Raw genomic sequence first — 12,801 nt, forward strand, 5'->3', positions numbered from 1 at the left:
AATGCATGAAAGTGAAAAATGAAAATGAAGTCGCTCAGTCGTCTCCGACTCTTCGCGACCCCATGGACTGCAGCCCACCAGGCTCCTCCGTCCATGGGATTTTCCAGGCAAGAGTACTGGAGTGGGGTGCCATCGCCTTCTCCGGTAGGTTTTTATATTTATGCTCAAATTTCAGGATAATTGTGTTGAATATCTTATGGTCCATAATGAATTGTGGGAGTGGACCTAAAACTAAAAGTTTCGTCACATTCCCCCAAGCACGTACTGACATGGTTGCTGGAATTTTTTGCAGCAACAAGAAAACCACTTCCTCTGACGTAAAGTGTCCCCCATGCCTATGTCTTGCCACATCCTCTGATAACAGAAATCAGGATGGCCAGGCTGGCTGGGGCGGTCAGGATTCCAGACTCTCACGCTAACAGAGCCGGAGTGCAGGGGTCTCTGGACCCCTTCGGCCTGCAGTCGGCCGTGAGGAGGGGGGCAGGAGGGTCTCCGCGGATTCTGGCGGCTCCGTAGGGCGGCTGTCCGCCTAGCGGCGCCCCTTCCTATTGCCTTCCTCTTCCTTTACCTCCAAAGACCAGAACGCACCTCCAAGCCTCCAAAGGGCAACGTCATTGAGTCCCCTGTCACGTGGAAGGCGCGACAGTGTCCACAGGCTCCCGGCAGGGCAGAGGCCTGGCGGGGTGCTGGACCGGGCCCAGGACAGTCCGCCCCGAGCCCTGCCTCAGATTCCCGCCGGTTCCAGACTCTCGCCCGGGTCGCCGCCGCTGCCAGACGCCAGACGCGGCCCCGCCCACCCTGCAAACGACCTGGCCCCGCTTCCTGGCCCCGCCCATAGCTCCCGCCGCGACCCCGCCTATCTGGACTCGGCTTTGGTCCCGCCCCTGGAAGCCCTATTTATTCCGCCCCAAGCACCTACACCGCCAGAACCAGCAGGCTAGTGGCAGTCGGTGCTGCACCTCTTCTTACTCCTCGCGTCACTGCTGCCGCCATGCCCGGAGGTCTCCTCCTCGGGGACGAGGCTCCCAACTTCGAGGCAAATACTACCATCGGCCGCATCCGTTTCCACGACTATCTGGGAGACTCGTAAGTGGCCACCTCGTCGCCCTGCCCTAGCCTCGGGTTACGCCCGAATTCAGGGGAGCCTTCCCTTTTTCCTCTCTTCGGTCCTCCTCACCGCTCGGCCCCCAACTCGTCGCCCGTCTCCTCCCCGCACCGGTTCCTGCACGTGCGTCTCGTTGTCTGGCCGCTTCTTCGCGGCGGCGCTGCGGAGGGGCAGCGACCCTCCGGCCCACCCTGCACCGGCCACTTGATCGCCTCTCGCTTCTCGGCCCCCGCGTGGTTGGGCTGGCTCCCGGATGAGGAAGGGGGAGGGGGAACAAAATTGGGTTCCCGCGGATCTCAGGAACGGGAGGCCGGTATGGAGGAGAGTTTAAGTCCATTTACTTCTGTTGGGCGAACTGTGTGAGTAGCATGGTCCAGCCGAGGCCCGGAGCGGGCAGGGGCCGGGCAGCATCGGTGGTCAGTTCCCGGGACTCGTGCCCAGGGTCCTACCTCCCTCCCTTCCTCCGTTCTGCAGTTCATTCCCGGGGGAAGGTGGGTAGCCAAGGCCAGTCAAAGGGCACTGCTGCTGGCTGAAGGTTTAGGAAGGACCCAGCGTGTTATCTGAGGGTTCTGCTTGCTGCAGTGGTATTTGCAGGCTTCTCAGCACAAAAAAAATTTAAACCACCAGCTGCCAAATTGGTGGCTGAAAGACTTTTTGTCCAGAGCCTCCCCCAGCTGCTAGAATTTGATTTGATAGCCGCTTTGGGAGGAAGCCAGAACACTGCGTGCGGGTGTGTCCTTTATTCCAGAACTTGCAGCACCCTGAGGGAAGGGGTTTCTGAGGTTGTTCAGTTAGCGGTAACTATGGGTAGGTCACGGACACCGACACCTCCCACTTTGAGGCCCTTTTGTTTCACAGCGGAGTGCCTCTTACTGCCCCTCCCCCCTCTGCCTTGCTCCCAGCCGCAGGCAGTCTTGCCAAACTGGTGACCCGTGATCTAGCCTGGCAATCATACTATTATGACTAGGAGTATATTGGTGGAACGGTGGTTTTACAGCTTCTGAATCAGCAAACGTCAAGTTGATTAGATTTAATATGAAACATCCCAGCTGTGTCTAGTTATATTGTGGTTCTGGGGTTCCAGTGCCTGCACCCCCCCAACACACACACACTGTGGTCTAAGGTTTTACAATTCCTTCTTGCTTTGTGTCCCTTCTATAAACAGTGACCAGGTGTATATATCACAGAGGGTGAACTTGATGAGATGAATTAGTGATAGGCCAAACCTCTGCAGAGCACCTGGGAGAGATTCTTAGGCCTAACCAACCTCTTCGAAGTGTGGCAGTTGCTCAGTTGTGTCCTGCTTTTTGTGACCCCATGGATTTTAGCCTGCCAGGGAGAATCCATGGGATTCTCTAGGCAAGAATACTGAAGTGGGTATCCAGTCCCTCCTCCAGATCTTCCCAACCCAGGGATCAAACCCGGGTTCTCCCACATTGCAGGTGGATTCTTTACCATCTGAGCCACTGGGGATTTTTTTCCAACTACTGATTAAGGGAAAAGCTAAGTTCTTTGAAAGGACTAGGCTAGAAAAAGGATGAGAAATGGAACTCTCAGACCTTAAAAGCAGGCAAAGACTTCAGAAATACAGACCATGTCCAGTCTCATACTCAAGTATCTAGGTATTAGTATTTCTCCAAAACTCCATGGGATTTTCAGAGAATGTTTCTTCCCAGCCCCCACCCACATAAAACAAAATCTTGCCAAAGCTCTTAGCTTGTATAGATTAAAAGGTAAATATTATTATGAAGCATATTTATTGTAGCAATAGTTAAAAATGATGTCACCATTTAAGCTAACCCTACTTGTTTGGAATTTTTGTTGATCTGATTAAAAGTGATACCTTCTCAGGGAATTAGCAGTAGGAAGATGAGAGAGAAAACTGCATCTATAAACAAATAATACACAAGTCTGCCTTGGGTCAAGTACGGGAGAGTACTATTTCCTGCCTTACCCCAAAAATAAGTTTGAGCCTTTTATAACACTATAATAAATGGACTGTGGCAAATGTAATTTTTCCCAACTCCACTCTTCATGTGATTTCAGTTCAGACTGTCAATTTGTAATCACATGTGTTTTGGAGAAAAAAATTACAATTTCAAACATTACAGGTACCTACCCTTCCCCTGGACAACTGGAAACAGCCAAGGGGTTTGGGAGCTTATTTAATGAGTTTATTGAGCCCAATTACCATGTATATGTGACAGAAGCAGCTTCTTCACAGTACATCTTCACCAAACAAAACGTGGGTTTTCCTTGGGTTTTTCCAGGGGGTTAGAGTTGGGACCATCTCCCTTAAAGGAGGAAACCTTTTTGTCCTTTTTGAAAATGAAGGAAGGAAAGGGGATACTGTAATTGTATTCCTCTGAAGAGCAGCAGTAGGGAGACAGAGGGAAATGGGCCACAGTAAGACGTTCTCAGGGGTTATCCTGTTCCTCGCCAGGAGCAAACTAGAGTGTGGCTTCTGAAGGGGAGGATGTGAAGTGGCTTCAGACAAATTTTCTTAACATGATTCAGCAAAACAGTCTCTTGACTCACAGTGCAAAGAGAAGGCCTGATTTTTCTAACTAATCACCTCTTTAACAATGCAAGAGGAACTGCCCTGTTCATTTTTTTTCTCAACTTCTTCCTAAGTCTCATCTGACCCTTAAATAGATCCTTCACCATGGACTCTAAGGCCTAGATTGTACTCATAACTAGATTAATTATTTTTAAACATTTTAAATAAATCTCTTATTGCCCTTTATGTATATAAAAAAACATACCACACCCTCCCACAATCTTAAAAATATTACCTTTCTCTTCCCAGTCTTGCCACAGGGCCATCCATCCTTTTTATAAGAAGGTCTTTTCCTTTCCTGAAACCTTGGGAGCTGAGTGGCAGATATAGGTGGGAATTAGGTACACTGTCTCTGCTTTCTTCTTTGTGCTTCAGGAAATTTGGCAAACTTCAAGGAGGTCAGCGTGGCATCTAGGCTACCATGAGTAATCTACTAGTTTAAGGTCCTGCTTTAATGTTGTTAAGTCGACTAGAATGTGGAAACTGAGTGTTAGATTTTCAGTTGAAAGAATAGTTTCTGCTGCCCAGAAGGACAGTACTCCAAAGATTCTTGGTGACTTAGTTTGAAATGTGCTTAAAATTCATACAAGTTTAATCGTAGGCAATGATGATTTAGATAATACTATTTCCCTAAGAATCTGTAGTTGTAGAAATCAACATTGAAGGCTGTATTTTTTCTACCCACCTGGTCTAAAGGAAGAAGAAGAAACTGCACGTGAAGAGATATGTGAAACTCTTAAAATGCTGTTGTTTTGTCAGGGTACAAATATTGGGTGTCCTGTTTAGCAGGTTAGATCAGTAAACTAGTTTTACAAAAGTTTTTATATCTGTTCACGTAAAAGAAGCCAAGTGTCGGCTTTAACTTTACATATAAATAGAGGATAGAAGCCTATTTATTTCAGGTTACATAATGTGTTTATTATTTAAGTCAGGCATTGGTCTAGATTCAGGCATACTGGCTCATCCATTATTAGAGGCGAATGTCAGCATATCTGTGCTTAGAAAAAAATGTAGAAAGTGTAAAAGAAGGGGGAAGCTATTTTAGTAAGTATTTAGTTTGAATAGCACAGATTGTTTTAGCTGAAAAGGACTCAGGGTAGCTCTGGAATTACTAAAGTAGGCAATACCCTGACAGTCTTTTTAAATATTTACCATATTGAATTTCATATATTTGATTGAAGTGGGCATGAAACAGATTTTTCTGGAGATAATTGAAAAGCACGCCTCAACAGAAAGGTTTAAAAGTGATTGTCTTCATGCGTGCATGCTAAGTCGCTTCAGCCGTATCCCAACTGGAGTGGGTTCCCATACCCTCCTCCAGGGGATCTTCCTGACCCAGGGATGGAACCCACATCTCTTAACATCTCTTGCTTTGGCAGGCGGGTTCTTTACCACTAGCACCACCTGGGAAGCCCCAATTGTCTTCATAAGCATTCATTTTAAAAAGAAAGCCATTTCTGATCTAGGATTTGTGATTTTTCACTGTATGTAATGTTGGTGATCATCTCTTCATTCACTTGTGACCTTCTTTTCCTTATTCAGATGGGGCATTCTCTTCTCCCACCCTCGGGACTTTACCCCAGTGTGTACCACGGAGCTCGGCAGAGCAGCAAAGCTGGCACCAGAATTTGCCAAGAGAAATGTTAAGATGATTGCTCTTTCCATAGACAGTGTGGAAGACCATCTTGCATGGAGCAAGGTATTACCTGTTGGCAGAAGCTTTGAGGTTACAGATCATGTTATAAATTTTATAGAGTAGCTTGGTTTGAGGTGAAGGTGATACTTTCTTTGATACTAAATGATAGAGGGTAGGAATTAGCTTGATTTAGGATAGAATAACGTTCAGAAAACGAAGATCATGGCATCTGGTCCCATCACTTCATGGGAAATAGATGGGAAAACAGTAGAAACAGTGTCAGACTTTATTTTTTGGGGCTCCAAAATCACGGCAGATGGTGACTGCAGCCATGACATTAAAAGACGCTTACTCCTTGGAAGAAAAGTTATGACCAACCTAGATAGTATATTCAAAAGCAGAGACATTACTTTGCCGACTGAGGTCCGCCTAGTCAAGGCTATGGTTTTTCCAGTGGTCATGTATGGATGTGAGAGTTGGACTGAGAAGAAAGCTGAGCACTGAAGAATTGATGCTTTTGACCTGTGGTGTTGGAGAAGACTCTTGAGAGTCCCTTGGACTGCAAGGAGATCCAACCAGTCCATTCTGAAGGAGATCGACCCTGGGATTTCTTTGGAAGGAATGATGCTAAAGCTGAAGCTCCAGTACTTTGGCCACCTCATGAGAAGAGTTGACTCATTGGAAAAGACTCTGATGCTGGGAGGGATTGGAGGCAGGAGGAGAAGGGGATGACCCAGGATGAGATGGCTGGATGGCATCACGGACTCGATGGACATGAGTCTGAGTGAACTCCGGGAGTTGGTGATGGACAGGGAGGCCTGGCACGCTGCGATTCATGGGGTCGCAAAGAGTCGGACACGACTGAGTGACTGAACTGAACTGAACTGAACTGAAGGATAGAATAAAGCCAAAGCGTATGGTTCTTTGCTTTTCATGGGTGTAATGTAATGCCTGTCATGCAAATAGCAGGGTTGAGAGTTACTGCATAGCAATTATTGAGACTACAAGTGGCAGAAGGAAGAGTTTATAGCCAATTATATAATACTCTTTAAAGTATAGGCACACACCCAGGTTCATGTTTCCTGGTGAGCTTGTGCCTTAGAACTTTCAGAATTGTGATCACATTAAATAGGAAACAAGTCCCAACTTTACACCTGGTTATGTAGGAAACCTCAAGGTGCCTGTAGCATGAAACCATATCCATTGTTTATTTTAGTGGTGGTGACATGATAGACTGCTAGTGACAGAAGGAAGAAAGTTAAGCAAATAGAATTAAGAAACATGGTACAATTTGTTATCCATTTCAAAGTTCATGAATGCTACGTTTATCCTGTGGCGTCTCTGTGGCAAAATCCACAGAGGGTCTTAATCTGCTATGCCACCAACTCTTATTTTACTTTCAAGGCGCCACAGAATACATAGACCTTATTCCAGCATTAACTCTTTTTCCTTACTTCCTAAAACTCTACCCAGATAAACTCCTCATTCTCCAGTCAATAGTTTATGCTCAGACTTGCCTACATGTTTCATTAATATTGCTCCCTCTCTCTAGAATGCCTTCCTTTGCCTTGTGAAAATTGTGTCCATCCTTCAAGGCCCAAGTCAAAGTCATACCCCGTCCTTAAACACTTTCCTAGCTCAGCAGTCTTACACATGGGCAGGCTGGTGTACTTCAGCTTCTGCCTTTTGCATATTACCATCTTGCATTTGTTGCTACTTCTTATGGAAATCATCTAACCAAATTAGAAGTTCCCTTAGAGGCAGGAACTTTACTTATCTGTATCCCATATGTACTTACCATAATGCTTAGCCCACCTCAAGTGCAATTTCAATGCCAGATCAAATAATAAAGCTAGATTTTTTTTCTTTTCCCCCAGAACTTCCCAGGATGGAAAAGTGAATAAAGTTTTTTCACTAGGAGAGGAAGGCATAGAGAGCGGAAGCAAGTACATTGTCCTTCAATTCAGACTTGGAATGCTTTGCTTTTTATGTGGATTTCACCCTAGTGTAAATTCACCTCTGCCTTTTTACCTGTAAGAGATTTACCTTTGACTTGTTACTGAAGTGAATATTCAACTCTCTATTCTTTTTGCTCTAAGCTTTGTGTTTCTTCTCTTTCTTAATATCTTTGTTTCAGTAGCTTAATGTCTGAGTCAGGGTGCTTTTGAGTCAAGGTTCAGATCAGTACCATATCTACAGAATTATCTTTGCCTGTGACATAATTTCTGGATGTGAACTGATTGTCACTGATGGTTTTTTTTTTTTTTACAGTGTTTGGGTACCCAGAGGTACCTGGGATTGACATCTTAACTCTGTATTATTCTACTTTTAGAGAGTTTAATGCTGCTTTCTCAAAGCAATAAAAACACGCTGAATTTGAAGAGCCTTGGGCATGAAAAGGCTCTAGATTATAACCTAAGTACTATACCCTGTTATTTCTGTCAGTGAACAGTTGGGATAAGGAGTGTTCATTTATTAATTTTCTTATTAAAATTGTGTCTCCCGCATTGGAGGCAGACGCTTTAACCTCTGAGCCACCAGGGAAGCCCTTAAAATTGTGTAGAGAAATTATTATGATTATGGTCCTCTCTTCCCTGTCTTACAAAATGATGTGTGTTAACTGATTGCATTTAGAGGATATGCCTGCTTTAGAATTCCCTTTTTCTATTTCCCCTGCATTTCAGGATATCAACGCTTACAATGGTGAAGAGCCCACAGAAAAGTTACCTTTTCCCATCATTGATGATAAGAATCGGGACCTTGCCATCCAGTTGGGCATGCTGGACCCAGCAGAGAAAGACGAAAAGGGCATGCCTGTGACTGCTCGTGTGGTAAGTTGTGTACTACTAGATAATCTGACCAGGCAACATCTATCCGAGTAAATGCTTGGGGCAACTAAAGTAAATGGGTGAATATCTCCAGTTAGGAAATAAGTGTGTGCTGGCACTTTCACTTTTTATCTAAATGCTGGTACAAAGTAAAATTTTTCAGCTAACTTATTAATAAACTGCTTAATTCACAGCTTTTGAAAATCTACATAGTTATCCTAACATGTTGTCTAGAATTGTGAAATCTTCTGCTATAGTTCTCCTGACAGCCCTCTCTTTAAAGCAGTGGGTCATAAGTGAAGTGAAGTCCCTCAGTCATGTCCAACTCTTTGCAACCCCATGGACTGTAGCCTATCGGGCTCCTCCATCCTTGGGATTTTCCAGGCAAGAGTGCTGGAGTGGATTGCCATTTCCTTCTCCACAGTGGGTCATAGTCTTCTTCATAAGGCATCTCTTGTTTTGAATTCTTATTTGTTCTGTCCTTATCCACCAGAGAACAAACTTATTCCCACATCTGCAAAAATGTACAAAATTTTGAGGACCAGTGTCAACTCCCATGGGGCTTCCCAAGTGGCTCAGTGGTAAAGAATCTGCCGCCTGCCAAAGCAGGAGATGTGGGTTTGATCCCTGGGTTGGGAAGATCCCCTGGAGTAGGAAATGGCAACCCACTCCAGTATTCTTGCCTGGGAAATCCCATGAACAGAGGAGCCTGGCGGGCTACAGTCCATAGGTCACAAGAGTTGGACATAACTTAGCTAGTAAACAACACCATCAACTCCCATTAGTATTATTTTTATGATCATTTTCCATAGTTAACATAGTACCTTCCTGAGGCCTTTTCTGGATTCAGTTCACAAGTCAGTTTTTCTTACTGAGACAGCCAAAACCAAATAAAATTCCCTTCAAGTTTAGAAATATAACATAGAGAAGAAAATCATAACTATTCCAACTACCCAGTTTGTTTGGCATGTCTTTCTAGATACTTGGGGGCTTTTGTTGTTTTGTTATACCCTTGAACATTTTTAATGACTAAAGAGCCTTATAAGAAGCTTTAATATCAAAAACACTCAGAGAGTTCTTCCTGTTTATGTGTCTGTGTACTTTGCAGGTGTTTATTTTTGGTCCTGATAAGAAACTGAAACTGTCCATCCTCTACCCAGCTACCACTGGCAGGAACTTTGATGAGATTCTCAGAGTAATTATCTCTCTCCAGCTGACGGCAGAAAAGAGGGTGGCCACCCCGGTTGACTGGAAGGTAAAGATGCTAAAAGAGCAGAAACCCAACTTGCCTAGAAAGGCCTATGGCGCCATCTGAATGGCTCCCTTTAGGGTGTTATCTGGGGCTCTGTTTCTGGCATGCAAATATACTGGGAGGATTTTTCCTCCTGGCTGAGTTTAGGATTTACTGAGAGGCCATTTTTCAGTGTCTTTAACACCTTTTATACAAAATACAAACTCCCATATTTCTAACTTTTAGGTTATTTGGACAGATTAATTGGTTAGAATGATTCCTTTTCCTAAATAAAAGGATTAAAAAAAAAAAACTTGAACTCTTCCCTGATGGTAAAATATTTATAGCAGAACTTAGTTTAACCACTTAAGTCATGGGTATAAAACTATTTGGTGTATTAATGTCTTGAAACATTTCTCTTAAGCTCCGGTCTTTTAAACCCATGTAGAATTCTCTGAAACCTGTTTGTGAATTTTTAATCTCTATTATTCCAGCAATATGTAGGACATGGATAATATCACAAGAGTTTCTTAACATCGCTACATTTTTTAATCTGCTAACCTGAATACCTGGTCTTGTTATTTTCTTTCTTCTGACTGGCAAACCATTGAAATTCTGTGTCCATTCACTGAACCTATGTTTACTGAGCCCAAACAGTGGGCACTGGGATTTAGCAGTGAACAATCAGTGTAAAGTCCCTGCCCTCTCAAAACTTACATTCCAGTGGGTAAAGACCAACAGTAAAGTGTACAGTATCTTAGGTGACAGTGTATGACAGAGAGTAATCATGCAAAGGTGGGGAGAAGGGGAGCAGAGGTGGGAGGACTTGCTGTTATATTTGGCTGTCAAGGAAGGAAGGCTCTTCTCTGAAGAGAACTTTGGGGAGGACATAAAGAAAGCAAGAGGCCAAGTCATGCATCTTTAGGAGGAAAGAGCACTGCAGGCTTAAAGGAACAGCTAAGGAGTTTTCCTAAAAGTGAGCTTGGCACGTTCAAGGAACAGGAGAGCCAACATGCCTGGAAAAGCAGCAGCAGGAGGTGAAGGTAGGGACCAAGGGTGAAAGAGGAAGGCTGGGTTCAGTCACACAGGGTAGTGCAAAGGACTCATTTAGAATAAATTTTAAAATGCAGTAGCAAACCATTACTGGGCTTAAAGCAGGACTATTTCTTGTTAAGGTGGGGAAATACTTCTCCTCCCAAAAGTGTCAAAGATCGATTTGTGAAAGCAAAATTCCTCAGGGGGAGAGAGCAAAGCAGAGGAGACTTGATTATTCTCATCATGAAAGATTGAACTTCACCATTCTCAATGTCTTTTCAATAGAATGGGGACAGCGTGATGGTCCTTCCAACCATCCCTGAAGAGGAAGCCAAAAAACTTTTCCCTAAAGGAGTCTTCACCAAAGAGCTCCCGTCTGGCAAGAAATACCTCCGCTACACACCCCAGCCATAGGCTCGCCACGGAGTTGGTTCTGGAGCTGCCCACTTAGCACCATGAGCCAGAGGATGCCAGCTGTCCATCATGTTTCCCCGCAGCAGTCCATTAAAAACATTCTGGTGTGATCACAGCCAAGGTCTTTAGGTTGCTATACTACTGGCTTATTAAATGAAAACAGCACTAAAAATTCCTGGGGATCCTTTGTGCCTTCAGCAGCTTTCTCCTTTGTTCATATATCTTCACACTCTCTGCTGACTTTCTTCGAAATTTGAGACTTATCTTGGATCTCTGCAGGGTTTTATGACCAAGAGGTGGTATCAGTTTATGGTTGAAAAAGCCTGCTTTGCTCCATCATACTGTGTTGACCAAAATGTTCATTTGGCTTTTTAAAACCCGAACGAACGTTTTGGCCAAGCCAAAAAAATGACTATCAGGTTTGGTTTTTTGTTTTGTTTTTTTTTTCCTGTGCTAATCAAATCTTCTGTTACCTATTTTGGGAGGGAATAGAACTTGGGGTTCAACTTCCTCTGTACGTATCTATGTGTATAACCTAAGAACTTAGAGTAACCTGGAAGTTCTTCAGTATTCCATGTTTTGATCACAACTTAGAGAAAAAACCTTTTCCATTCAGTACTTTTCTAGTAGATAAATGAAAGATGAGCCTGGGGAGAGAATCTTCAAATATTTTGCTATCAAGAAAATTTTTCAATAAATTGTTATTGAAAGTGAGAAGCTACAGAAAAGGCTCCACTTGCCTGCCAGAGAGGTGTAGCAGAAGGCGTGAGCAACATGACAGTGCCAGGTGCCTTTTGGAGAATTTCTGGATGTCAGTTTGTTCTACGATGACATGCATGTGAAAGGGCCCACTGTGGGAAGAGGGAAGAGGATGACTGAAAATGTTTTATTATCCTTGCAGTGGAGGAGGGAGATGTTTTCTGAATTTTGCTTCTTAGGGATCAGCAAATAAATCCTTTGTCAAAAACGTGATCAGAGAATTCTGTCGTCACATTTTGAAGTACTAGTTCAGACTCATGTCCTGAGGGCAAGACGTCTCCTTGCTAGGACTGACACTGATGCCTCTCTCCAAAGACAGGTGTATAAAAGTTCATGTAATGAAAACGGAGGAGCTGCTGATGAAAATGTGATCCTGCCACATCTCCTGCCTACTTCGCACCTTCGTATTACTTACCTGGGCCCTGTGGAATCTCTCACCCCTGCAACAAAGAGCTCCTCTAACCTAATACCTTAACAGGGGTGCTGGATTTAAGTATACCAGTCTTGAGGGTGATGGGACATCTTTTGCTTTTCTGGAAAGAGTACAAAGGATTCCTAAGTCAAGAGTCTCTCAGACTGACTATACTGTCCTAGGTTTAGAAAGACAGGTCCCATACCTGGTATAATCTCTTGCATATAGCCCTCTATACTTTTATTGAGTAGAATAACGTAAAATCTGATCCCTGGTGCCGTGTTTTAGAGAAGTCATTAATTTTTCATTTCCTTAATTTTACCACATGTAAAATTTGGGTGATGCTAAGAAGGTTGAGAAGGAAGGTGAAAATTCCAAGTCATATCCTTGGGAATGCTGGTCTGAGAGAGATTTAACTGGGCTGGCATCTTGCTGTCACCTCTTCTCCAAGTCACTGTGTTTTGTATTTAAAGAACCAAGACTATCTGGTGCTCTTTAGCACATCTCTTCTGAGTAACCCCTGGCTCCTCAAATCTTGTCACCTCCCTATTAGGTTCCTCACTGCTCTCTTCCCTTGGCTATTCACCTTCAGTCCTGCCTCTCAGAGTCTGGCTTAAGTCTAAATCTCCAACATTAATTATTCACACATCTTTACTGATTGATCGGACACTGGCCATCAAGTTTATAAATTCAAAATCAAATTCATCAATTATTCCCCCAATAAATACATTGCCCCTCTTATCACTCAGGCATCCAAACCTTGTTTAGCTATATCTACCCTACCCACATAGATTATGTCCATATAAGAATGCTGAAAAACT

At 43.8% G+C, this 12,801-nt stretch overlaps 2 protein-coding genes across 9 annotated transcripts in view; one reads left to right on the forward strand and one right to left on the reverse strand.

Annotated features, from left to right (window-relative positions):
* AADACL3 (arylacetamide deacetylase like 3) overlaps positions 1-779 on the reverse strand; it is a 189,498-nt gene extending 188,719 nt beyond the window's left edge. For all 8 annotated transcript variants that reach the window (XM_042257455.1, XM_042257447.1, XM_042257456.1 and 5 more), the window contains exon 1: positions 589-779. The gene's annotated coding sequence lies outside the window, so the exon portion shown is untranslated. The remainder of the gene's footprint in view (positions 1-588) is intronic.
* A 129-nt stretch (positions 780-908) lies between these two features.
* On the forward strand, positions 909-11,776 carry PRDX6 (peroxiredoxin 6). Its single transcript, NM_001280704.1, is given in 5 exon segments — positions 909-1,086; positions 5,208-5,364; positions 7,986-8,132; positions 9,238-9,384; positions 10,681-11,776. Coding segments are annotated over 5 exon segments (675 nt in total). The 5' UTR covers positions 909-991; the 3' UTR covers positions 10,810-11,776.
* Positions 11,777-12,801: the final 1,025 nt, after the last annotated feature.

Source organism: Ovis aries, chromosome 12 (assembly GCF_016772045.2).
Source record: "Ovis aries strain OAR_USU_Benz2616 breed Rambouillet chromosome 12, ARS-UI_Ramb_v3.0, whole genome shotgun sequence".
NCBI lineage: Eukaryota > Metazoa > Chordata > Mammalia > Artiodactyla > Bovidae > Ovis > Ovis aries.